General features: G+C 35.7%; 1 protein-coding gene across 1 annotated transcript in view; it reads left to right on the top strand.

Moving 5' to 3' along the window:
- ASXL3 (ASXL transcriptional regulator 3) overlaps nucleotides 1–26583 on the top strand; it is a 183690-nt gene that overhangs the window by 16199 nt on the left and 140908 nt on the right. Inside the window, exon 2 of the mRNA XM_064379306.1 lies at nucleotides 13580–13662. Coding sequence (XP_064235376.1) covers nucleotides 13580–13662 — 83 coding nt within the window. The remainder of the gene's footprint in view (nucleotides 1–13579; nucleotides 13663–26583) is intronic.

The raw sequence follows: 26583 nt of genomic DNA, 5'->3' as shown, positions 1-26583 counted from the left end.
AGGTAAAGAACTTTTACCACTAGAATTATTTATAGCTTTGTCCATGGACTCCTATTGCTGTAAAATGTTTAATTTTCTATATATTACATCTGGATGGATCAAGTGCATATTTAACCAAGAAGTATACTCTGCTTCTCAGAATTTTTGTTCATTAAGAATTTGAGTTGCCATTGATGAGGTTTTAGGAATTTCTATGTTTCTGTTAATCTAAAGGAAGTAGATAAATTAGCATCTGACTTAAAAAGCATTTATTGTATATTTTGTATCCTTTTAAAATATCCTATGTTCGTGTCCTTTGTAGGGACATGGATGAACCTGGAAACTATCATTCTCAGCAAACTGACACGAGAACAGAAAATCAAACACCGCATATTCTCACTCATAGGCGGGTATTGAACAGTGAGAACACATGGACACAGGGAGGAGAGCATCACACACTAGGGTCTGTTGAGGGGAACTAAGGGAGGGACAGCATGGGGTAGGGAGTTGGGGAGGGATAACATGGGGAGAAATGCCAGATATAGGTGATGGGGAGGAAGGCAGCAAACCACACTGCCATGTGTGTACCTATGCAACAATCTTACATGTTCTTCACATGTACCCCCAAACCTAAAATGCAATTAAAAAATAAAATACAAAAAGTATCCTATGGAAGGAATCAACTGTGGACTCAATAATTAGTCTGATGAACACTTTGGTCATGAACCTTTGGTCATCTAACCAATTTAATGAAAAGGAGAATTCATTGGAAGACTCATAGGTTATAAGCCATTGCAGGAAAATGAGAGGCTCTAGGTAATACTTGGAAAGTAAGAATGAAAGTAGCTAGGACTCTCCCATCCTCTCTCTGCACAGTATGCTTATTTTCTGAGCCTGGCTCACATGCCTACAAACATAGCTTCCAGCAAATCTCAGGCTTTCCTCACATGGTATCATTATCAGAAGGTACTCAAGGTGTGTTTTCTTGAGTTTTAAGGTTGTACATCCTGGAGAAGATTAATGATGGTTTCTCCTTGGATACCCAACCCCAGCCATCCCTCCTGCCCATCCTTAATAGGCAATTCTTTAGGAATTGCCTATTCCTGAAGGAATATGATAGGAATGTGTTAGCTGTCAGGAATATGACAGCTTCCATTCAAACCAGGATGAGAAAAGGCATTCTTCCAAAGAAGGAAGTAGGGAATTGTGCACAGACAACAATAAACTGAGTACATCAATTCTTTCTTGTCATTTTGTTATCTTCTTTTTTTTTTTATTAGGCAAGTGTTACACACCTCCCATGAGCTTGGTACTAGAAATATAGCAGCAAACACATATACAGAAATATCAAGATGACAACAATTCCATAGAATCTGAATTATAATACCACCACTAGAAACAGGGTAGGCAGGAGTCATTTCTATATAGCATAGATTAGCATTTTGAATGAATATGAAAGAAGACGTATGGCTTCGTTCCTTTTATTTTTTATTTTATGTATGTATATGTGTATATATGTATGTATTTTTTTGAGACGGAGACTCGCTCTGTCACCCAGTCTGGAGTGCAGTGGCATGATCTCAGCTCACTGCAACCTCTGCCCCTCAGGTTCAAGCGATTCTCCTGCCTCAGTCTCCCGAGTATCTGGGATTACAGGAGCTTGCCACCTCGCCCCACTAATTTTTGTATTTTTAGTAGAGATGGGGTTTCAACATCTTGGCCAGGCTGGTCTTGAGCTCCTGACCTTGTGATCCACCTGCCTTGGCCTCCCAAAATGCTGGGATTACAGGCATGAGCCACCATGCCCAGCCCCTTCCTTTCATTTTAAATCTATTTCTGAGTAAATTAGATGCTTGCCACCTTCCCTTTCCCCACTGTAGTAAGCCAGAGAATAAGTGTCTTCAGCAATGGTAAAGGCGTATTTTATTGTATTTCACTTTGGTATATGTGTGTCCTTGGTAAAAATATTTGTTAAATGAATGAATTATTGAAGTAGTGGTGAAGTTGTCCATATATAGTCAGGAGAAAAGAGTTACCATTAACTGACAAAATAAACATCATTGTCTGTCATTCTTCAACATTTAAGTGGGCAGAAACAAATAATTTCATATAACAAAGTCATTTTATACAATTATCTAAAGATATATTTTACAACATAATTTCTTCTGGCAGATACATCTGGATGCTGTGTTATTTCAGACTAGTTTGTGGGAATAACATTGAATAATTTTTCTGACTCAGATTGAATGATGAATAATGTTTGCTTTGGAAAAATTTCAGTATTCCTGTACTTTATTTTCTTCATTATGATTACAGTATGGGACATATAACTGTTTCTGTTGTTGGCTGAGTATTCATATTTGTTTGTTTCTGAGTTGACCTTCTTTCTGTCTCTCTGTGTTTCATTCATTCATTCCTTCATTCATTTTGAGACAGGGTCTGGCTCTGTTACCTAGGCTGAAGTGGAGTGGCACAATCTTGGCTCACTGAAATCTCCACCTCTCAGGTTCAAGAGATCCTTTTACCTTAGCCTCCCGAGAAGCTGGGACTACAGGCACATGCCACCACCCCCAGCTAATTTTTATATATTTTTTTGTAGAGACAGGGGTTTGACTGTGTTGACCAGGCTGGTCTCAAACTCTTGAGCTCAAGGAGTCAGCCCATTTTGGCCTCCCAAAGTGCTGGGATTACAGGCATGAGCCACTGCAGCTGTCCTGAGCTGACTTTTAAATCAGCTATTAACAACTGTATAATTTATATAATACATGCATAAGTCATATAAATTACATAATATGTAGAGTCTCCAGGGTTACAATTGTTAATGCTAGTATTTTTATATGACTGGAATGTAGGTGGGACTTTATGGGTACGTGTATACGTCCACCACAGACGCTGGAATATATGCATCCTCTGATGTATTTTTCTTTAACATGTTTATTTTTACTTAGCACTTTCTCATGTCTGTACATAGTTTCTTATTCCTTACCTTATTCTTTCTATTATTTTATGGTATATACCTTCATTTATTTAACCTTCTCCCTCTTTATTTAACTACATTTCATTATTTTGTAGGCGTAATCTCATATAATGCTGCTTTGTACATGAAAGATAGTCTGTGGACTTTTGTAAGAAAAATACCTAAAGGTAGATGAAGTTAAGTGAGACTGCCTGCCTTTTATATTTTAATAGTACTGTTAAATTACTGTTAAAGTGAGATTTTACCATTTGATACAAGTCAGTATATTGTGAGGTGAAACTCTTGGACAAGGAAGGCGTGGGTTTGAATCCTAGTTCTGCTTTTTACCATGAAATAACCTGGTGTAAGTGAATTAAAAGTGAATTAATGTATTGGTGTCTCAGTTCTCTCATCTACAAAAAAAAACTAAAAAAAAAAAAAAAACCAAATCTACCTAACTGGATAATTGTGAAATTAAATGTCTTAACATAAGTCAAGTTCTTAGAAAAGTGCTTAGCCTATTTTGATTACAAAATGCTTTCCAGCATTATGTATTGGCTGCTCTTATTAATGCCAGAATCTTGTAAGAATTCCCAAGATTTAAAACTTTAGGGTCTTGACTGATTGCTGCTTTTGATATTATCCTGCAAGGAATGCTGGGTATCCCTGTTGTCTATTTACATATGGACAGAGGTTTAGTATTCATATGTAGGAAAAAGTATACATTAAGTACCTTAATTTTCATAATATTGTATTAATCCTGCATCTGCAATTATTGTTTTCAGAGTTATTATATATCTATTTATACTACTAGTAGTAAAATATAAATAAACCCCAAATTGTTAGAGTATATAATCTTGATTTAATCGTATTAGATCTTGGGAAGATTGTCTAATTGAATTATTTCATCTGATATTCTCATTTATATTTTTATGTTATGTTTAGATTTTTATGGGAGGTTCTATAACAAAGCTTATTATATGTTCCATGTTTGCTTTTACTTAACCCTTCTTGTAAATACTGTTCATTGCCCACCAGTTCCTCTGTGTAAATGTCTATGTGAGACACTTCTCTTAGCTTAGAAATAGGAACATGTTTATCTGCTTTGACAAACTCATTTTTCTTTCATTCAGCTAATGAGAGTTAACTAATGTCTGCCTCTACATTTTAACTACCATAAATTGGGACAGTGTTTGAGATCAGAGTCACAGCAACTTTATTATGGGGCATGATTTCTCTTTTTGAAACATTTCATTGGATTAGTCTCATTTAAACTTGTGCAAGTTTCTTTCGAGAAGATATGATAAGAAAGTTACATGAGAGAAGTTATATGGGATAAGGAATGGTGACATATGAGCCTTGATGACAAGACACTGAAAGAATCTGCAGGTATGAGCAGGAAGTGTTGTGGATAACCATGGATAACCATGGGAATAATCACAGAGAACAGGAAAGCAATTGTCCAAAGGCCTGGGTTGAAATCTTGGTTCTCCCACTTTCTAGCTGTGTAACACTGGGCAAATTAAATTAACTTCTTTGTTTCTTCATTAATTCATCTATCATCTATAAAATGAGGGGAACAATAGGCCCTATGTGATAGGGTTGTTATAAGTATTAAATGAGCTCATATGCATGTTAGAATAATGCTTAATGCAGAGTAACTAACTCCTGTGTAGTTGCTATTATTTTTAAAAAGGAAGAGAAAGATTTTTAATTATAGACTATTGAGCTTCATCTCAACCTTCAATAAAATACTAGAGTGTGTTATGATACAGATGACTGTGAGCATTTAGAAGTGGATGATCAGATCCCTGGAAGGCATTATGGATTCTCTAAGTTAATTCATGTCAAACTAAATTAATTTATTTTTTCATAGGATTATTAGACTTATATACATCAGGAAGATGCACATGTTAGAACTAAATTTCAGCCAGTCATTTGACATAAGTCTATTGTAAAACTCGTTTAGAAGTGATGGACAGTTATAAACTGGTGATAGTAGAATCAAATGAATTTGCAGCGAATTGAACATGTATAGATAAAGTATATTGATTGAGTAATCAGTATCTGTCTGAAAGGAGATCCCATTGGCAGCCAGGACAGTTTGTTTTCCATTGCTTTGTTTCGCTCTGTCAGGAATAACTTGGAGGAATACATCAAAACCATGTTTGTCAAATTGGTGCCAACAAAGTAAGGGAAACCCAGCAATTGGAAAACAAATGGGGATCACAAAAGAACTTTGTAAGCGTGAGAAAATAATGTGTAACTAAAAAGATAAAGTTTACCTGAGATCAGTGTCCTTTTTTGCAGTTTTTTTGGGGGCATGTAGAAATCCAGCGGAGGGGATTTCTGGGATGAGTTTATCTGTTACTTTGAATTATCAGCTATTTGGCACTAATAAGATTTAAACCTAAATACCTGGATTTAAACAAACACTAGTGCATAAAACTAGTGCATTAAAACAGTGGAATGCTTATGACTGGCAAGTTTGGAAAACACACCACAGAACTGTGGATACAAATTCAGAAGCAAATATTGAAAGATCTGGAACTTTCAGTTGAGTGACAATGTGAGGTGGCTGCTGAAAAAGAGCATGTGTTGTATTAGGTTAATGTAATTATTGGAGATAGAAAAAAATGATTTCCCCATACTGTATTTTGATCAAGCTACAGTTAAAATATTTATCAATGGTTTTTAGCTCATTTATTTTAATGACTGTAATTCTTAAAGATGTGTTTTAAAAGTGACACTGGAAAACTCAAGAATGTTCAGCGAAGGATGATTTGGGTGGTTGTGTTTGCAAACTATTTTATGTAAAGATTGATGAAGAAACCGAGGATCTATTAATCTGGAAACAAAGGGAGACTTGACCTGAACAGTGTTTAAAAATATGTGGCAATGTATCTTGTGTATAACTTATTGAATCCCATAATTGTAAACTTATATAACACAATTGCCTTTTGAGCTTACATGATAAAACAGTGTTTGTAATTTAACATTAAATAACTATTGTTATATTCAAAGGCAAAAACTAGGATTATTCAATAGAAATGAAAGGAAAGCATAATTTTTACTTCAAGTACAGTAAAGGCTTTTTAATAATTACTAAGGTCTTAAGAAAATAGACTGCCTGCAAATTTCTATAGTAGAAAGATTTCCCTGTTTTTCATTAAAGAGAAGTTTTACTTTGTAAAACAAGTTTTACATATCATTATTTAAACAATGATTCTTCTTTTAATTTTTTTTCAAGAACATTTTGTAACTTCTGAGTGTCTCTCACTTTGTTTTCTTTCTGTGTGAAAAAGGAATGCCAAGTGTTTTAAACCATTAGAAACTTACTGAGATCCAAAAAACAGTTGCCAAAATTCCACAGGAAATTAGAATTCACTTCTCAATTGCAAAGAATTTCATCTGCAAATTCAGGGAATGACCACTTTGTTTGAAACTCCAAAAATCATTTCTTTCAGCTGTGCTCAGGTTTTATGATCCTGGGCAACTAAAATAATTTCCTTCTGATGAATTTTCTATGATACTGTATATCATTGTTGCTTGAAAGTTTCAGTATATGTTGTTGGAAGTAAGTTGTTACTGTTGATATTCTATATTTTTGATTTGTAACAAACATAACGAGATAATTGGTCCTTTAGGATGCTCTTCCTAGGCATCTGAACAGTATCTGAAGCCATGTCATGAGGAAATGAGGCACAGTATGGTGCAGGCTTACCTGTGCATCATTGGTGAAATACGTTTGGAAGTGGTCAGGCAGTAAGGGTTGAGAATATGTGGCTAACCTGATTTGTAGTAGCTTGTGAAGTTTATTTAGGAAATCTGAGAGAGACTACATTTAATTCCTGTGATTTTCTGGTAGCGGTCTTCTTTGTATTGAAAAAAGTCTGTTTTTCTAGGCTGTGCTCAAACGGGGCCGACCTTTTTTTTCAGCCAATAATATTAGCTACCGTTCATTAACACTCATTGCTGTAGGCAGTCATTTGGCTCATTGGAATAATAAGTGCTTTAAGTTCATTATCTTATTTAGTCCTTACAATATGAGTGAGGAAGAGAAGAAATTATGACTCAGAAATTTCTGATGTCTTATCTAACATTAGACAGCTAGTGAGTAGGGGTTCCTGGTTCATCTGATTCCAGAGCTCACAACATTATTATTCTATAAAAAGTTGCAAATAGGCCGGGCGCGGTGACTCAAGCCTGTAATCCCAGCACTTTGGGAGGCCGAGGCGGGTGGATCACGAGGTGAAGAGATTGAGACCATCCTGGTCAACATGGTGAAACCCCGTCTCTACTAAAAATACAAAAAATTAGCTGGGCATGGTGGCGGGTGCCTGTAATCCCAGCTACTCAGGAGGCTGAGGCAGGAGAATTGCCTGAACCCAGGAGGCGGAGGTTGTGGTGAGCCGAGATCGCACCATTGCACTCCAGCCTGGGTAACAAGAGCGAAACTCCGTCTCAAAAAAAAAAAAAAAAAAAGTTGCAAATATAGAATGACTCAAAACATTTCCCCAAATTAATTTGGTCTTGTTTGTTGGAGCCTATTTAGTAATGCTACAATCTGGAGATATAGATGTGAATGAGGACCAAGGCCCAGGATTACATGAGGCTTACAGTGAGCAGAAAGAAGATCATTAAACAGTTAACACTAATTAATGACAATTTTGACGGGTTCTATACCATAAGAATGTATAGTTTAAACCATTATCTGAGAATTTAAGTAAATATCTGATTGTTTGTTTGTTTGTTTGTTTTGAGACAGGATGTTGCACTGTCATCCAGGCTGGAGTGCAGTGTTGCAATCACTGCTCACTGCAACCTCAATTTCCTTCTGCCTCAGCCTACCAAGTAGCTGGAACTATAGGCACACACCACTATGCCTTACTTATTTTTTTTTCTTATTTTCTTATTTTCTATATTTTATAGACAGGGTCTTGCTGTGTTGCCCAAGTTGGTCTCATACTCCTGGGCTCAAACGATCTGTATACTTCAGCCTCCCAAATTGTTGAGATTACAGGCATGAACCACCACGTCTGGGCTGATTGTTCTTTAGTGTGAAATTGCTGAATTGGGGTTTGTGAGAGCGATAGTACCTTGACTTATGGGAATCTAACTAATGCCTGATGATCTGAGGTGGAACAGTCTTATCCGGAAACCATTCTCCACCACCATTCTGTGGAAAAATGGTCTTCCATGACACAGGTTCCTGGTACCAAAAAGGTGGGGGACCGCTGTATAATAGTATATAATTTTACCATAAAGTACATTTAAATAGAATAGAAAACTGTTAGTATCATCTTTAACCCTTCAACCAGCAGCCACGTATGCTGGGAGTGAAGTACAACCTAATTGAGCTGTAAATACTGGGCATTTGCTGAGGTGCTGTCACTTTTTATGTAATTCATTTTCTCATCTGAAGGCAATCAGCAATCCAAGCTCATGTTTCATCAAAATGACATGGACCTTTGAGGTTTTTCAAGAATAGTAGAAATAGGGAATGTTAAATATATTAATTCTAGAATCTCTTATAATAATGGAAAGCCCCCAGACAGGACTTAGCACAGGGACCTTTGAATTTTTCAAGAATAGCAGAAATAGGGAATGTTAAATATATTAATTCTAGAGTCTATTATAATAATGGAAAGCCCCCAGACAGGACTTAGCATACAGGAGTTGTCTAATAAATATTAGCTGCTCTTATTATATTTAAACATTGTCATTAACATCATCATGTGTACAAGTCCTGTTCATCTACTCACTAGCTTTATGGCCTCAGGCCAATACAACTTCTGTACATTTCAGAGAATGTTAATAATACTTCTGTATGCATCTCACTAAGCTGTTTTGAGGATCAAATAAAATAATATGTATCGTGTGAAGCAAGGAAAATAAAATGTTGTATAAAAGTCATCTGTAATTGTGAAGAGATATATAATGGTTTATTGTTGTTATAACCCCAAAATCGTTTACCTCAGTGATGACGCTCTAAACATCTGAACACTTTAATGAACTGCCAGTATTGATTAAGGGAAGACGACACATTAATGTTAGAAGAAGGGAGAAAGCCTGGTCACTAATATCCACTTAGAATTCCACAAATGTAAACATCTATCATTGAAATGACACTTAAATTGTAGGGATTATTTTTTATTTTGCCATCAAATAAGTAAGCTCTCTCAGAAAGTTTTATTTAGGGCCAGAAGGGCCAAAATTTTAATCTTTAAATGAACACTGGTCTAATGTGTTTATTCTAGAGATACTTAGAATGAGTTTTCTGTTAATGAGACACCAAGAAACTCTTGAGTAAGCCTTAAAATGCTTAAGCCAGTGTTCCTGGAATCAGAAAGGTACTTAAGGACCAAATGTAGGACAGAAAAATCCATTCTTAATCTGACCCTAAACGATTTGGCAAATCATCTCGCTCTTTCCTTTAACTGTATTGCAGGTGTTACAGGTCCTTTTTTGTAATTTTTTTCCCCCATACTAGGACATGTAGAAGTCTAGGGGAGGAAATTTCTGGAATGAGACTATCTTGCCTCAAAATTATATGAATGTATAGTCTTTGAGATTGGCTCCGATAGAGTTAGTTAGATAAGAAGGAGGAATGTAATGGTGTATTTGCCAGCTCTGTACATCTGTTTACCTCCTGTGAAAAACAGATCGACTGCTAGGAAGGCAGCTAGTTGTGTGTATGCTTTGTGTCCCAGTCATGGAGAGTCCCATTTGTGGAGAGCAATGTTGAATTTGAAATCTTTTGTGAAGTGTAGAGATGCAGAAGAAAGGAAGGAGCTGGGAATTGAAAAGACTTCAGTGTATGAGAGATGCAAGACATCTCAGAGATTGAGTGAAGTAAAATCACAAATAGAACTTTAACACAAGAGAACAGTTTGTTTTACAAGGAAAGAAAGGACAGTTTATGTAAAGATTGAGCACTGTGACAGACTCTGATTTGTGAAGAGACAGTGATGTGTGGCCAGTGGTTTGTAATTACAATCTTGGCAGTGCTAGTTCCAGTAATTCTAGCTACATATATTCTTAGTGAAACTCCTCAGCAGTTTTAGGGATCTGTTTTTGAGGAAATGAATTGTAAAGTGCTCAGATTTTCAGCAAAATTTTCTTGAAATGGACTAAGAAAGATTAGTTGTGAGCCAATATGAATAATGTAGGAAAGATGAATAAAGCATACAGCTATTATAAAGGAGAAGCAGTTTACAATTTGTAGAAAACATGATTGTATACTCTGTGCTATTAAAGCTTAACTTAATTAACTATATAGATAATTATTCTGATTCAGTGGCATTTAGCAATAGAATATGGAAATATTATATGAAAAAAGTATGTTCCAAGTTGCAACTGAAAATATAAAATAATAGCTTATTACAGGTTACAAAATAAGTCTTAAGTGGAATGATGTATAAAATTCCTTCAGAATTTAATTAGATGTTTCATTGAATTCCAGTCTCAATTTTATCTGGAAAAAATAAAGGAAATAATTAGAAACTTAAGAAGGAATAATTAGAGCAATGTCCTGTTCAGAGAGTGAAGTATATTATAATATTATAACAATTAAAACGGTGTAATGCCAGCTCGGCAATTGATAAAAATATCAGGGGGACCTAGTGGGACCCCTGAACAAGCCCCAAGGGCAGTGTTACGCAGTTTCTTCTGGAGACTCTTAAAATTCCCAGAAGTGCTGTTAGCCATTAGAGGGAGTAAGTGTGGGGGTCCAAGCTCTCTCATCTCCAGCTCAACATGAACACCACTCTGCATTTGTGTGTTTTATATATTGGGTTCCCACATTTATATTTAGGTTTCACATTTTGAAAAGTTTTCATTGCCCTACGATTAACATATGGTAGAGGATGCCTCACGAGCCATGTGTGGCATATGAAACAAATTATGTTGGGGAAATGAGGCTTACTATTGGGAGGAGGAGGCAGATGTTAGTATTTCACCTTGGCACAAAAATATAAATTCCAGATGAATTAAAAAATAAGTACTTGAAAGAAACACTTGTAGGTATTTGCATGCTCTCTGGATAAAAGGAATTTCTAAACATTAAAGTAGTAGAAGTTAATGGAAAAGCCTGATGGATAGTTGCTTGTGTAACAATGAAAGAAAAAAAAAACATCTCCAGCCAAAACATCTCAAACATAAGCAACAACAAGGCCAGGCAATGCCTTGTGGTCAAGAGATTGTTGGGGCAATGGACAGTTAGTGTACAGTTCGGGTCTGGTAGCCTAAGATGCCATTGTGCTTTGCCTGTGGCTTGCCCCACTTAGTGTATTTGAGTATGGCTGTCTGTGAGTCTGATTCATGTCTGCCATGTGTCACATTATTTTAATGGCATCAATGTTTTATTCTGTGAAGATAATTTCTCATTATCTTTTGTTCTATTAATGTTTACACAGCTCAATCAGTAAAGCTTGTTTACACCCAGAAACCTCTCCTTCTCTGTCTCTGTTCTCTGTCTTGCAGGAATTGAGGGTGGCTTCTGGTGTTTTGTGTGGCTTCATCATTTCCTTCCTGCCTCTCATCCACTTCATGATGTAATTCTTGGCACTTTTACTTCCTTTGTAGAGTAGGATGTGATGTCATAGAGAAGGGGACAGGGCTATCCAAATTCTCTCAATTGCTGGGAGGAGCTGCCCAGGTGTGCTGAGGGGCCTGTACTCAGGAAGAGAAACAGGGAATCCTCCACAGTGAGTAACCCCAATTTCAAGTGCACCCAAATTTCCGTTTAAACATTGTCCAGTACACTGGAGTTTCTTCTTTGGCCCTTTCTAGGTTTAATCAGTTTGCCTTTAGACATTCCCAGTTCAGCTCAATTTTCCTCCTTTCTCTCCCTGCTCCTGTTTCTCCTCTTTCACCATCCTATGCCTTTCCGCTCCAGTTTCCCATCTTCCTTGTTTGCTTCCTGTGTGTCTGTGTCTGTTGACCTCCTGTCCATATCTTTTATGAGAGACCCATTGCCTTTCATTTGAGGCAGTGCCCTCCCTATATATAGTCCATGTGAACACAGCATCTCCTTTCAGTAATTCATAATTATGTACTGTTCTACTTACAGTTCTTATTTTAAAACTTGTGTCAGCTTTTTGTTTTCATATCAGCTTCTTCCTCATTTCTCTGTGCTCTACTCTTTCCCCCTTTTCAGCTCTATTATGCAGTTTCCTTATTGCCTTTTTCTCAATATGTTTATGCTCCTCTTCGCTATACAAGTTTGCCTATATTTCTATTTCCCCCTTTTCCAGTTTTCAGTTCAGCTCTACAGCGTCCTCTGGAAGGACCATTTTCCTTCTTTGCCATTGCCATACTTGTTGCCATACCCTTGTTGTAGTGTGGCTCATACTTCTGTATTCTTTAAAGAATTTACAACTATGAGTAAGGAAGGGCCTGATCAGTGTAGGGAAAAATGGGGAATTTCCTGGGAATTGGAAAGGAGAGAATAGGAAAGTGTCTGAAAGGTTAGGAGGGCAGGCTGTGTGCAACACACTGAAGGGCCTTGATGAACAGAGCCTTCACTTGTGATCAGTTGAAATTTGGTTATTGACAGTATGAGATCACAGAGGCAGTTTGAACAGATTCGGAAGCCTTTTCAAGTTTACATTTTTAGAATGACTCTGTTAATTCTTAATAATTATGATTCTTCTAGTAAATAATCACAGATCAGAACTCTAATGTCTCTAAGTTACAAGAGGCTGTGACCTGGGTATGAAGCTCCTGCATAGCATCTTTAATTAGGTGTCCTCAACCCTTGGAGTAGGTCATTGTGAAGATGTGTGTAACTTGTTTCTTGTACCCAGATGTGGTCTCTGTAGTTCATGTAGGTGCACAGTAGGGGCACTACTGCGTATTGTTTCCACCACATGGAGTTAAGTCCCTGGAAAAAATAAAGGAACCTGATTTCCAGGGCTGATGGTCTAAGACCTGTGGAAATAATCAACTATGTCCTGTGTCTTCCCTACCCTCTGTTTAAAAGAACCCTTTTCACAAAAGATAAGTAGGGCAAAAGAGGAGAGAAAGAGATTGGGACTGAGTTCATACAATTGAGATAGGCTGAATGGGAAGAGGAAAGGGCTTATTTGAAATTAATTGGAAAAGGCAAAGGAAAGGAAACTGAGCTGAACTGGAAAACACACTGTAATGAGTTACTTGCGTTCCTGTATGCTTCTTTCAACATTTTGGCCATGAATCCAGAGAGGCTGTTTGTGACCAGCACTCTGTTCTCTTCTATTGGTAGTATTCAGGCTCCATGATTCCAAGGACCTGGAATCTTAGGATAACATTTTAACAGCCTGAAAACATGACTTTTACCATAAAATATTAGAAACTTTTGAAATAAAGGAAACTATATACATTTGTTAACTTGGTTTCTTTAGGTTTCACATTTCTTTTTTGGTGTGTATGCCTTTGTGACATTTTTGAAGGATGGCCCCTTTATGTTGCAGAAATTTCTGATTTAAATGTCCAAAAAAATTACATTCTCCCTTTGGGCACCTGACCTGTATGATGGAATGTTACTTTGATGTAAAAGCCCCTTCCTCTGTAATAAAATAAGCAGAGAATGCATGATTCAGGTACATTTTTATTTTGTATGCTGCCATGCAATAATCTAGGAATATTATGTTTATATTTTAGGCACTAGAAAAACACCCCAACTCACCAATGACAGCAAAGCAGATATTGGAAGTCATTCAGAAAGAAGGGTTAAAAGAAACAAGGTCAGTATCCATATTTAAAACATTTTCTGTTTTCATTTAATAATTGCCACTCATTGCTAAGCCATAGGTGTATCTAGATTTTGATATTGTAGTTGATTGTGAATTAAGTACCCACAAATTGTTTTTTAATTGATAAATAGATGGATGATTTAAGATTTCCTTGGACCTGCCTGTTACCTTAATAAATTACGTTAGATGGATTGACACAGGAGGTGCTTTCTTAACAAAGAGCAGCACTGTGTGACTTGGTCCCTCATTGAAGTTACTTCTGTCTCTCTTTCTTGTAAGAGGAGATTGTGTTTTTGAAACCAAGTGGTGAAAGAGAAACACTTTTACAGGCTTAATAGGTAGATCCTAGGATATAAAGATGAGCTCACTTTGATAAAATTTAGTGCCAATAAATGTAGTTGAAAGTCTAGTCCTCTTATATTTAAGAACTCTGTTTGGAGCATCCTGTGACAGCTGTTCAGCCTGATATTTATCCTTTTAAAATGTACAGTTTAGTGGTTTATGTTATATTCCCAAAGTTATGGATCATCACCATATCAAACTTTAGAACATTTTCATCACCCTAAAACGAAATCCTGTACCCATAAGCAGTTACTCCCTATCTCAACTACTCTTGCCTCTGGCAACTGCTAGTCTACTTTCTGTCTCCATGGACTTGCTGTTCTAGACATTTAATGTAAGTGGGATCATATAATATGTGGCCTTTTGTGAAAGGCTTCTTTGACTTAACATAATGTTTTCAACATTTACTCTCGTAGCATATATCAGGACTTCATTGCTTTTGGTTGCCAAGCAATATTTCAAGTGATGATTCTTTATTCTTATTTAGGTATTCATTTTACAATTTTGGCTTTAGATAGCACATTAGGGTCATATAGATGATATTTCTTAAGGAGAAAGGGTTTACTATAGGATAAAACAACTATGATATTGTCATATGTAATCAGTCATGTATATGTAATCAGCCATGTTACATAGAATGGATTCATATACATGAGTTGTCCATCTGTAAGCCATTTAGCATACAGTAGTTGCAACTTGATGAAATTAAACCTACTTAACTACTTTTTGGATGTTTTCATTGATGTGGATATAGAGACTGCTAAGATAAATAAATATCATTCTGAGGCTGACTTTTCATAAAAAATAGGTTTCATCTATAACTCCTATAATTTTAACGTGTGGGTAACATCAGCCTCTAGCTATTTAAAATGTATCTTTTGAAAGGTAGGTCTGTGGACATCATCATTTACTGGGTACAGGATATCTATGCTCAAATTTTCGTTTTTATTTTGGAGACTTTTTTCCTGCCTACACTGTAGAAATAGCCTAAGATAATATAACTACATTGTGTTTGCACTAATCGTTCCCCCATGAAGAGAAGGCAGCAGTGGGCAGATTAGTTGCTAACAGTGCTTAACAACTCTGTTAAAGGAGATCCTGTTTTAAGCCAAATGTCAGCTTAAGGAGTTAGGGAACAAAATCAGAAAAACGGGAGATTAATTTTCTTCTTGCACCTGTCAATAACCCTGAAATTATTTATGACATTTAGAAACCTCTGAAAATAATTGTGCCACAGCCAGAAGAAAAGAGGGGCCAAAAATCAAGGATGTCAACTGTTTTATGTGGGCTTTGTTGCCAGAGGAATCTGCCAACATGAACATAAAAAGCAACTCTTAAAAGTAGACATTTGCAATTCGTTCATTAAGATATTCTTCTCCACAGGAGTAACTCTGCTGTTAACAGTTGTTATGAAGTTTGAGATATAAAAATTCCTGTACCATGGCTCACAACAACATTTTAACTATACTTGTTATCATTATAGCATTATTCCAAAGTTTTCAAAATGCTGGTCCTTACAGAATGATATATAAAAGGGCAATCAGCATTCATAGTTAACAAACACAAACAAATTTTAAAAACGAACTTCTTCAGGAGGAAAGAACATTGAAATGGGAAACATAACTCCCTGTTCCTCTAAATGTAATCCCTCTCTTCACTTCACCCACTGCACCACTATTGTGTCCTGTAGGGAAAAAAAAGTCCTTTGTTACAAATACTGATTAACCAGTATGGTATTAGTGAAAGTAACTGTACACAGTTATCAGTTTGAATAGGAAAGAGAAAGGCAAACAAAGAGAACACAGCTAAAGTTTTCTTCTGTGAAACTGCTCTGCATTGAGTGATCTCAGACTATTTTGTGCTCCTATTAGTTTTTTTCTTTCTATCTCTTTAAATTTCCCCCTTTTTGTCAATGGTAATCCATTACTTATGGCTCATGCATCTCTGCTCACTGTTTTCTTGTTTTCTAGTTCTAATTTTCTTACTAGATTCACCTTGAAAATAAACATATATAGCTTCTGAGTGAGCTTGGGACTGTCCTGTATGAATGTATGTTGTTTCAAGGAGCAGATACTGACATTTATTTTGCCTACTTAATGTACCATTTTGCTACTTTCCAAGTTCTTAAATGTTTTCCTAATATTTAAGGTAGTTGAGTAAATGAAGTGTAACTATTATGTATTTTTCTTAAGTAAAGTTTAGAAATTCCACCTTCATGAGGTCAAACATAGCTGATTGATTTCTAGGTATTTACTAGTGATGTGTTTCAAGAAATGTACATTGATAATATGCCCGATTAAATACAGGGAAGTTACTTGTGAAGTTAGTAATATGGCCATAACCCTCTGGTGGTCTTTTCTATGGATGAGAGGTAATGTTTTAATGGTCCTTCCCCAGACAGTCCACCATTGTACCTAGCATTTCTAGACAAGAGAAGATATGATCTTCAGCCATCATCATTCCAACCTGTACTCAAAGCAAGGCCATTTGTTTCATGTACTGTGGGGTCCATCTATGTGCCAGACAGGTCTCAGATATGCTTACCTCACTGTACTGTAATTTTGTCTTTGTATGTGTTCCCTGCCTCTGTGTGAATTCCTTAAGGGCAGGGTACCTAACGCTTCTGGCTCTCAGCAGATACTCAATAAATAGTTATTTAGTCAATAATTTTCATTCTCAATAAAGATTAATTTCATTGTTAATTTGCTCGTGCTTAGTAATGACTTTGGCTTGCATTCAGAGTTAGAAGCTTCTTTTTAACATTACATGTTGTATTTTTTATGATATGTAATAGTAGTTCTTTTTAACATCTAAAGAAACTTAACAGTTTTGTGGAAATCCCATTAAATATATGTACGCTAATAGTTTCCAGCAGATTATCTGTGAACAAGTAAAGTTATGGTGCTGTTGCTTGTTTTCAAACACTGTGAAAGCCACTAGTTTAGTCTTGTAACTTACAATACAAAAAGTATGTTAATAATTTTGACAAAACTACTGAGAATATTTGAATATATTCAGTATATATGTTGTTATTTGACTGAGATGAAATTTCACATTGTATGCTGTATTTTCCTCTTTACAAGTGACACTTTAAATCATATAATTTTCATGTAGACATGATAAAAATAGGCCAACTTTTTTACATCATGTTCTGTGTATCATCTTCATATTGTTGGTGAAATGTGTAGAGTATGATTAAATTCTACTAGGAAAAGCCAGAATGAAATAGGAACTTTCCATGTGGTATAAAAAAGAATTATGAATATAATAAATTGGCAGAAGATGTGTGGTTTTGTTGAAAAAATTAATATGATCATAGCATGATTTTTTAAGACCTGGTTTTCTTTTTTATGAAAATGCTCTTGGTAATTTTTACTTTCCTTTTATACAATAGGATAGAAGATTTTATTAATGTCATTTTATTCTGGTCCATCTGTATACTTGCTTCACTGATTCTGAGTATTTTTTGGGCTTCTGTTCTTTTACATTTATTGGTTGTCAATAGTTCATCAGTCAGAGTGTTTTGGAAGGGTTTTCAGATGATTGGAACCGTATAATCAATCAAATAGCCATGCTGTTCCTATAGATGGTATTAAAATGTGAATATTCCAGTCTACTGCTTTTGTGGATGGATATTTGATACTCCTCTTTGGACTTCTTAGATAAACATCCCCACTTCCTTCCTCAGGGAGTTAGGGTGCTGCCATAGATTATGTTCTTGTCTGCAGTAAGTGAAAATATTTATGTAGAAAAGAGAAGTAAGTCTAGTTACAGTGTTGCTTTTGCTGTTTTGGGGGACATCCCAATTCTGCTTTTTGTTTTTGATGTGCTTGTTCAGAAGTTATCATTCCTTTACAAAAAGAACCATGGGGTTTTTGATGCCTGAGGATGTGTTTTTTGATGCCATGTCTTACGTAATTTTTAAAGTGATGCTTCCAAAGAATTGTGTGCTCTGTTAAAGTGACATATCCAGGGGCCCCAAGGTCATGGAGTAAGACTTCCAAGACTTACATAGTGAGAGCAAAACAACCATTCATCAGTGAGGAATAATTTTTTATGTGCTGGGCATTATCATTATAAGATACTTGTCGTTAATGTAGCATGAACTGTGATTTAGTTTTTATATTTTTGGTAATAGGCAAATAGTTTATAATGGAGGTGAAGTAGTCATAAAATTAAAATATATATATATATACACACACAAACCACACAAAGCAATTAAGAAAATGTCTGTTGGGTCGAGGGCAAGACAATATTTATGAGATACATTTTAACAATAGTAGAGATGCCATACTCTATATTAAAAATCTATGTTAAATTTCATCAACTGTTTACAGAGAAACATCCTATAATTATATATTCCAATAGGGACACTTTAAAAAGTTTTATAAACAGTATCTATTGTATTTAGTATTCCTCAGAATATGGACATATTTTAGATTTTGTGATGTGGAACATGCATTTGACATCCCAGATTTTGTCATTATTCTAGTATCAATGAGAATTTTTTATTCCACTGATAATTCTTAAATTTATGTTTACCTTGTTTTGTTTAAGGCTTTTTATGTTTTCTGTTTTGCAGTCTCTGTTATGATATGCTAAAATTAGGATCTCCACTTTGTACTGTGGTTTATTAAAGATGTTGCATTTCTTAGGGGAATAACATGTCAGAAATTCTATTACCATGTATAGTGACGAACAATAAAATTTCTTGGCATTGCTCTTGGTGAGATTTACGTTGCTAATTAGTGCTTTAGGAGATGTTTCTTTCTTGCTGCTGCAATGTTTTGCCTAGAGATAAGAAATAAATGCAAGTAATTTCTACTGCAAAATCAATTCTTATCTGCAGACTCCATGTTGGCGTCCTTCCTCTAATACTGAAATGGTGGTCTAGTTTGTTTGTGTTGGGCATTTTAGAATTACAGTGTTAGCTCACAGTGTCATCCCTGCCATTTGTTAACATCTAATTCTCTCATTGTGTAAATGGTGTGCACAGTCAGCTACTTAGAGAGGGATGTATGAGACAATGGTGTTATTAAACAGAAACATAGGGCAATTTGCATATATTTGTGTGTGTACATGTGTATAAGCAAGCTTCGAGAATAATCTAGTTCTTAGTTGACATAAAATTTTACTTGTCATCATTACTCAGATTAGAAATCTCAATCAGTGCCATTCTTAACTCCCTTCTCCTATATCGTCATGGCCAGATGGTTCTGGGTAGTGTTAGTTTTCCTTCCTAAGCACATCTTTCTTTCTGTGTACCATACTTTTTGCAATTCTTCAGACGCTTATAATTTCTTACCTGGATTATTGTACTGTCTTCTTATCTGATCATCTTACCCCCAGTCTTTCCCCTTTAAAAATCTATTTTTTTTCCTCAAAACCAACCGCAGTTTATATTAGCATTTCTTAATAGAGAATCCATAATCCAAGCATACATTGAAGATATTGCAGGTTTGATTCCAGACCATCCCAAAAAGGAGAATATTGCAATAAAGGGAGTCATACAAATTGGTTTCCCAGTGCATATAAAAGTTGTGTTTATGTACTATAGTCTTTTGGGTATGCAATAATAGTATTATGTCTGAAAAACAGTGTGCATACCTTAATTAAAAAATACTTTATGCTGGAAATGGTGGCTCATGCCTATAATCCCAGCACTTTGGGAGGCCAAAGAAGGAGGATTACTGAGCCCAAGAGTTGGAGACCAGCCTGTATAACAACAAAAACAGTGAGACCCTATTTCTACAAAAAATAAAAAATTAGCCAGACTTGGTGGTACATTCCTATAGTTCCAGATATTAGGGAGGCTGAAGCAGGAGGATCACTTGAGCCGATGTGGTCAAGGCTGTAGTGAGCTGAAATGGTGCTACTCCAGCCAACCTGGATGACAGAGTGAGAATCTGTTTAAAAATAATGGTAACAATCATCTGAACCTTCAGCAATTCCTAATCATTTTGTTGGTGGAAAGAGTCTTGTCTTGATGTTGATGGCTGCTGACTGATCAGGATAGTGGTTGCTGAAGGATGGAATGGCTGTGGCAATTGCTTAAAGTCAGACAACAGTGAGGTTTTCTGCATTGACTAACACTTCCTTTTTTTGAAAGATTTCTGTAGCATGCAATGCTATTTGATAGCATTTTACCTGCAGTAGAACTTTCAAAACTGGAGTCAGCCCCCTCAAACCATGCTGTTGCTTTTTATCAACTAAGTTAATGTAATATTCTAAATCATTTATTTTTATTTTGACAGTGTTCACAGTATATTCACTAGAAGTAGATTTTATCACAAGAAACTACTTTCATTGCACATCCATAAAAAGCACCTCCTGACCTGTGAAAATTTTATCATGAGATTGAAACAATTCAGTCACAACTTTGGGCTCTACTTCTGATTCTAGTTCTCTTGCTGTTTCTGCCACATCTGCAGTTACTTCCTCCACTGAAGTGTTGAAGTGGCTCAGAATCCACTTCTTCCACACTCTTGTTAATGTTGCTATTTTGACCATTTCCCATGAATCATAAATGTTCTCAATGGCATCTAGAAGGGTAAATAAAGTCTTTTCTTAAGATTTTCAATTCACTTTTCTCAGATTCATCAGAGGAATTGCTATCTGTGGCCGTTATAGCTTTAGGAAATACATTTCTTAAATAAGAAGACTTGAAAATCAAAATTATTCCTGATTTATGGACTGCAGGATAGATGTTGTTTAGCAGGTATGAAAGCAGTATTAATGTCTTTGTACATTTCCCTCATCTCTTGGGTGACTAGATGCACTGTTAGTTGAACAGTAGTATTTTGAAAGGAATTTTTTTTTTTTTTTTTTTTTTCTGATTAGTAAGTCTTAACAGTCAGCTTAAAATATTTAGTAAACAATGCTGTAAACAGATGTGGTGTCATGCATGTCTTGTTTTTCCATTTATAGAGTACAGGTATAGCAGATGTAACATAATGTTTACGTGCTCTGGGATTTCCAAAATGCTAAATGATCACTGATTTCAACTTAAAGTCATCAAGCTACATTAGCCCTGAACAGGAGAGGGAGCCTGTTTTTTAAGCATTGAAAGCAAACATTGACTTCACCTCTCTACCTATGTAAGTTGTAGATGACATTTTCTCTCAATAGAAGGCTGTTTTATCTACATAAATAATTTACTAGTTAGTATAGCCACCTTTGTCAGTGATCTTAGCTAGATATTTTGGATAACTTGCTGGGGCTTCTACATTAGCAATTGCTGCCTCACTTTGCACTTTTGTGTTATAGAGATGGCTTCTTTCCTTAAACCTCATGAACCAAACTTTGTTAGCTTCTAACTTTTCTTCTGCAGCTTCCTCACCTCTCCTAGCCTGCATAGAATTTTTGATTAAGTTTACCATTTTATATGGGCACAGTTCATGACACCCCAAACAATTACAATAGTAACATCAGAGATAACTAATTACAGAACACCATAACAGATATAATAATAATGACAAAGTTTGAAATATTGTGAGAATTAGGAAACTATGACACAGATAGGAAATGAACACATGCTACTGGAAAAATGGCACCAATAGACTTGCTTGATGCAGGGTTGCTGCAAACTTGCAATTTGTAAAAAATGTAGTATCTGTGAAGCATAATAAAGTGAAACACACAAAAAATGAGATATCCCTAAATTCCAGATACTACATCACACATATTAATCACTTAATGTGATTGATCAAAAGCTACAGTCTTATATGTTTGATAATTGTTTGACTAAATTGAATATGGTACCTTTTTTCTAGTTAGATGGAATCTGGATAAATCTATTACATAATATTCTAATGCTATAGGGCTTATGAATGATAAAGCATACATTACATCTTACATTTAGATAAAATTTTGAATTTCTAATCTGGCCATTTTTATATACATTTTGTTTTACTCAAAATGTGTTGCTTAAAATGTTTTGGGGCATTGTATGTTTTCTGTACATAATTAGTTTTAAATGGTAACACTGATTAAATTAGAAGTCATAGTCTGCACATGAATATCACTAATTTTTTAAAATAACGGGGTAATCTCTAATAAGTTAAACTTCTTTTAACTTAAACTTTTTTTGCATGTAGGAACAAAATAAAGTAATTCTTGAGGAGGATGATAAGATTATATGTTACTGTGGCTGCTTTTTCTGAGTTAGAAAATCATTATGTGAAATGTTACCCAGCGAGATCAGGTTTCAAGTTTTCAGCACAACCCTAACTGACTTGGGCTTGGCTAACTGTAAAGCCTTTATAGTCAAGCATCCAAGCATCTGATATTGCAGCCACAGTTGAGTATTTGTGGTTCGTTGTGAAATCTCCCCTGTTACTGTTTTCATGATTTGAAAAGTAGTCAAGCCTCACAAGAAATTCAGACTGTCATGTGTGCCTCTGTGTGTGTATTTGTGTGTGTGTATGTATGTATATATATGCATATGCATGTGCACTCACGTTTCTGGTAGTTATCACATTGTTGATATGAGATTGGATTGCTGAGGGGGAAGGAAATACTTTTTATACAGAATGCCTCACAGTAATGCAGTAAGTTTGGAAGAGGACTCTTAATCACTATTAAGTCTGGACTTAATAGTGATTGTCTTAGCTTAAGCTGCCGTAACAGAATACCATAGAGTGAGTGGCTTAAATAACAGAAATTTGTTTTCTCACGGTTCTGGAAGACAGAAAGCCCAGATTAAAACTGGCGGTGTCCTTTTCTGGTGAGGGCTTTCTCGCTGGCTTGTAACTGGCTGCCTTCTTGCTGTGTCATCACATTGGCCTTTCTTCCATATGCCTGCACAGAGACACAGCAAGCTGTCTACTGTCTCTTTTTACAAGGACACCAATCCTATTGGATTAGGGCCCCATCCTTATGACCTCATTTATCCTTAATTAATTCATTAGAGGGCGCATCTTCAAATGCAGATACACTGAGGGTTAAGGTTTCAACGTATGAATTTTGAAAGCACAAAAACATTCAGTCTGTAACAGTGATTCAGAATTTGGAACATTTCTAGAATTCAGAGTATAACATGAAAATATTTCTATAATTTTATTGATCTGATTCATTTTGGAAGTTATTTATAACAACATGTTTCACACAGTAACATGCTTCCATTTTTGCCTACTACTCCTATGTGTTTTCATGTGTCATTCCTAATATATAAACCAATAAAATTGACTTAAGTTTTGTGTTCACATATTGGCCGGGTGCAGTGGCTCCTGCCTGTAATCCCAGTACTTTGGGAGGCTGAGGTGGTGTATTGCCTAAGGTCAGGAGTTCGAGACCTCGAGACCAGTCTGGACAACATGATGAAACCCTGTCTCTACTAAAAATACAAAAATTAGTTGGACTTGGTGGCCTGCACCTGTAATCCCAGCTACTTGGGAGGCAGAGGCAGGAATTGCTTGAACCTGGGTGGTGGAAGTTGCAGTGAGCCAAGATCACACCACTGCACTCTAGCCTGGGCAAAAGAGCAAGATTCCATCTCAAAAACCAAACCAAAACAAAAAACCAAACATAATGTGTATATTCACATAACGTAAACTTATTTGGCTTTTATTTGAAGCCTTTGGTAAAAATAGCTGTGGTGACTGCAAATATATTGATGCCTCAAGGCATCAGTAACCACTAAGCTATGCAATTATAGCTACAAAATGGCCATTTCTTAATATATCTTTATATGCTGTCAAGCTTTCTTTCTCCATTCTTCCAAATAATTGAGCAAAAAAGGTAATTTCAGTGATTTCAGCTTTATCAAGATCTAGGTATAATTTACTCCAGAAACATTGAATGCTTTATAAATATTTCAGTGCAGAAAGAGAACCCAAAATGGATATAAAATTACATTGTGTGTGAATATTTCCAAGTATCCTATGCAGGTGAAAATCTTTGAGGAGGAATAGGCATTTAACTGGGATGATTTTATTTAATTTTTTTTCTAAGTCGTGGTTCTTCTCTTCATCTCTTATTTCATTGCTTGTGCTCTTAATTGCCACATGCCTAAATGATTTTAGTTTTGCTTCATTGTTTTTAACTTGACAACATAATTCAAATGCAAAACAGCTGATATGCTGACATGGGGACTTCTTTTTATAGTTGATTTGTTTTTGGAAGGAATAAAAATTATATTTTTGTTGAGCCAGGTTTTCTAAAAGCAATAGTACATAATTCCTAAAAATAATTCTTAGTTCTTTTAGGACAATGAAAAAACTATCCTATGCCTTGTCACACACCCACACAAAAATGAAATTGATAATTGTTAATTGGAGTTATAACTGAAACCCAGGTCATTATTCTATTGACTTTCTTTTTTAAAATAAGTTAAGACCTGTGCTGGTGCAGTGCATGATTTCTATATGATCTCTGGACTCTCTATAGTCTGCTGGTAATCATCTCCTGGGCCTGTTTTTAGTACTTGGGTATTTATAGCAGGGTGGTTAGTTGTCAAATTAGAGAAACATCAGAGAAATTAGAGGACCTCAGAGAAATTAATATGAAGTTGTGGAGATGTAGATATTACTGAAAGTTACTCAATTAAATACCTACTGAGTGCCTACTCACTGTTTACAGTGTAAGATCCTGAGAACTTTCTGGAAATTTTAAGGCATATGTTCATTCCATTAGCATTTATTCAGCACATACTATGTTGTTGAGACTGTAGAAGTTGTGGGAGTTAATAGGTGAATAAAATACCATTTCTGCTTTTGAGGATTTCAGTGTGGTTTCAGACCATTTTCAGTGTTATTTAATAAGGTCTTTCAGCCTCCTCTGTGAAGCATATCTTAAGCCTCATACTGAATGTTATTTTTTAATTTTAAAGTTGAGAATTTCTAAATTCTGTCTTGAATTGTTCACATGTGTGATATTCCAACATGTTAAAAAGTGTTGTCTTTCCAACACAAATATAAGCTCTTTAAGGTGAGGAACTCATACCTTTGTACCATTAATTTTCTTGGCATAGTACCAGAATGCTGTGTTTTATGTAGTGTGTCAACCATGTTAATAAATAGGGAAATGATAATAAAAATAATACTTAACATCTGTTGATCCTTTACATTAGGCTTTAATGCCAAGGGCTTTACATAAACTATCTTGAAACAAAAGATTTGAGGTGAGTAGATACTATAGTTCCCATTTTCCAGTAAAGAATCAGAGGCAGATGAGGGTAAGTAACTTGAAAAAGTCCATTGAGCTACAAAAGGATAAACCTGGGATTTAATGTCTGACTTAGAGCCAGTTGTTCTTAACCTTTTTAAACATTTGTAGCCTGAGTTTAATTAAACTGATTTAAAAAAGTATTGGTTATAAGATTCTATCGAGTAAAAACTCCTCCATTGCTGTTGGCAGCTTTTCTGCCTGATTGTTGCTATCTTATATGATTACTCACCAAAATGAAAGTCTGGCTCATAGACAGGTATGTTGAAACTCTTCCAGTTTATAGCCTACTTATAAATAGTTTTGAAGAGTGAAAAAAAACATTTCCAACCCACTTACATTTGGAGGATGCAAAACCTCACGCTATTTTGCTTGCCCAACATGAGGAGGATGATTTTGAGTAAAGATTTGGGCTAATGAACAGCAGCATGACATATTTTAAATGTAACTCTGTACTGTTTGTTTTAGAAGATGGTGCCATGAGGGTGGGAAACATACCATGGGTAATGGGAGAACTAAAGACTTCATGAGACTCTCAGTGTTTTATTGTTGATCTTGGACTTACAGATTGAAATTCTTATTTCTTGCTAACTATTATTAGTCAAATCGTAATTGCTAACACAATGTAGATAATCCAAAAGGTAATTTTAGAGGGTGGCAATTTCTACACTTCGGGAAACAATTGCATGAAAATAGATGAGCTTGTCCTACCTCCACCATATTTAGGTGAAGGTAGAGGGAGGCTAAGTTGTTAACATTGTTTTTTCTTTTGAGATACATGTCTAGGTAAAGAAAAAGAGGCCTGAATGAATACCCCAGTATAATTTGAGAAGCAGTGTGACTGCATCCTTTAGGAAGTGTTCTTAAGCAGAGAACAGAGATAATTTACTGTTACATGTAATCTTTATCATAATCACTTGTTCATCCACCCTCCTATCACCCATGTATTATACTCCCACTGGGAGGTATGGAAACATCACTCTTTCCGTTTTTATTTTTATTTTTACAAATGACATGTGCATAATTGCCAAGCAGAGCATGTTTCAGGCCACTGTGGCTATCTTGAATTCATAATGTAGTTCTTCTCTAGCATGTCTGCATGAAATAAAACAATTTGTGTAATGATTATTATTCAGTTTGCTGCTTAATTTGTGTTCATCGAAGATGACCTGCGGGTTGCTAGAGATAGAAAAATGGCATTAATTAAGATTTGTTGGAAAAGGTTGTTGTCAGTGAGGTAGTTTAAAGAATAGCTCAGATCTTAATTTCTTAAATGTTAGTATTAGCAAGGCTCACTTTGGAAGTCGTCTCTCCCACTCTCCCCTGCTACAAGAAGGGATGTGCTGAACAGGAATACAGGGAGGGCTAGTATAGGAATTGCCAAAGTTTTTACTGCTCACTCTGTTT

This window comes from Aotus nancymaae, unplaced genomic scaffold, assembly GCF_030222135.1.
Source record: "Aotus nancymaae isolate 86718 unplaced genomic scaffold, 86718_ANA_hifiasm-v0.15.2.pri h1tg000020l, whole genome shotgun sequence".
In the NCBI taxonomy this organism is placed as follows: Eukaryota; Metazoa; Chordata; class Mammalia; order Primates; family Aotidae; genus Aotus; species Aotus nancymaae.
Note: the sequence above shows the minus strand (reverse complement) of the source record. Positions and strands in the feature narration are given on the sequence as shown.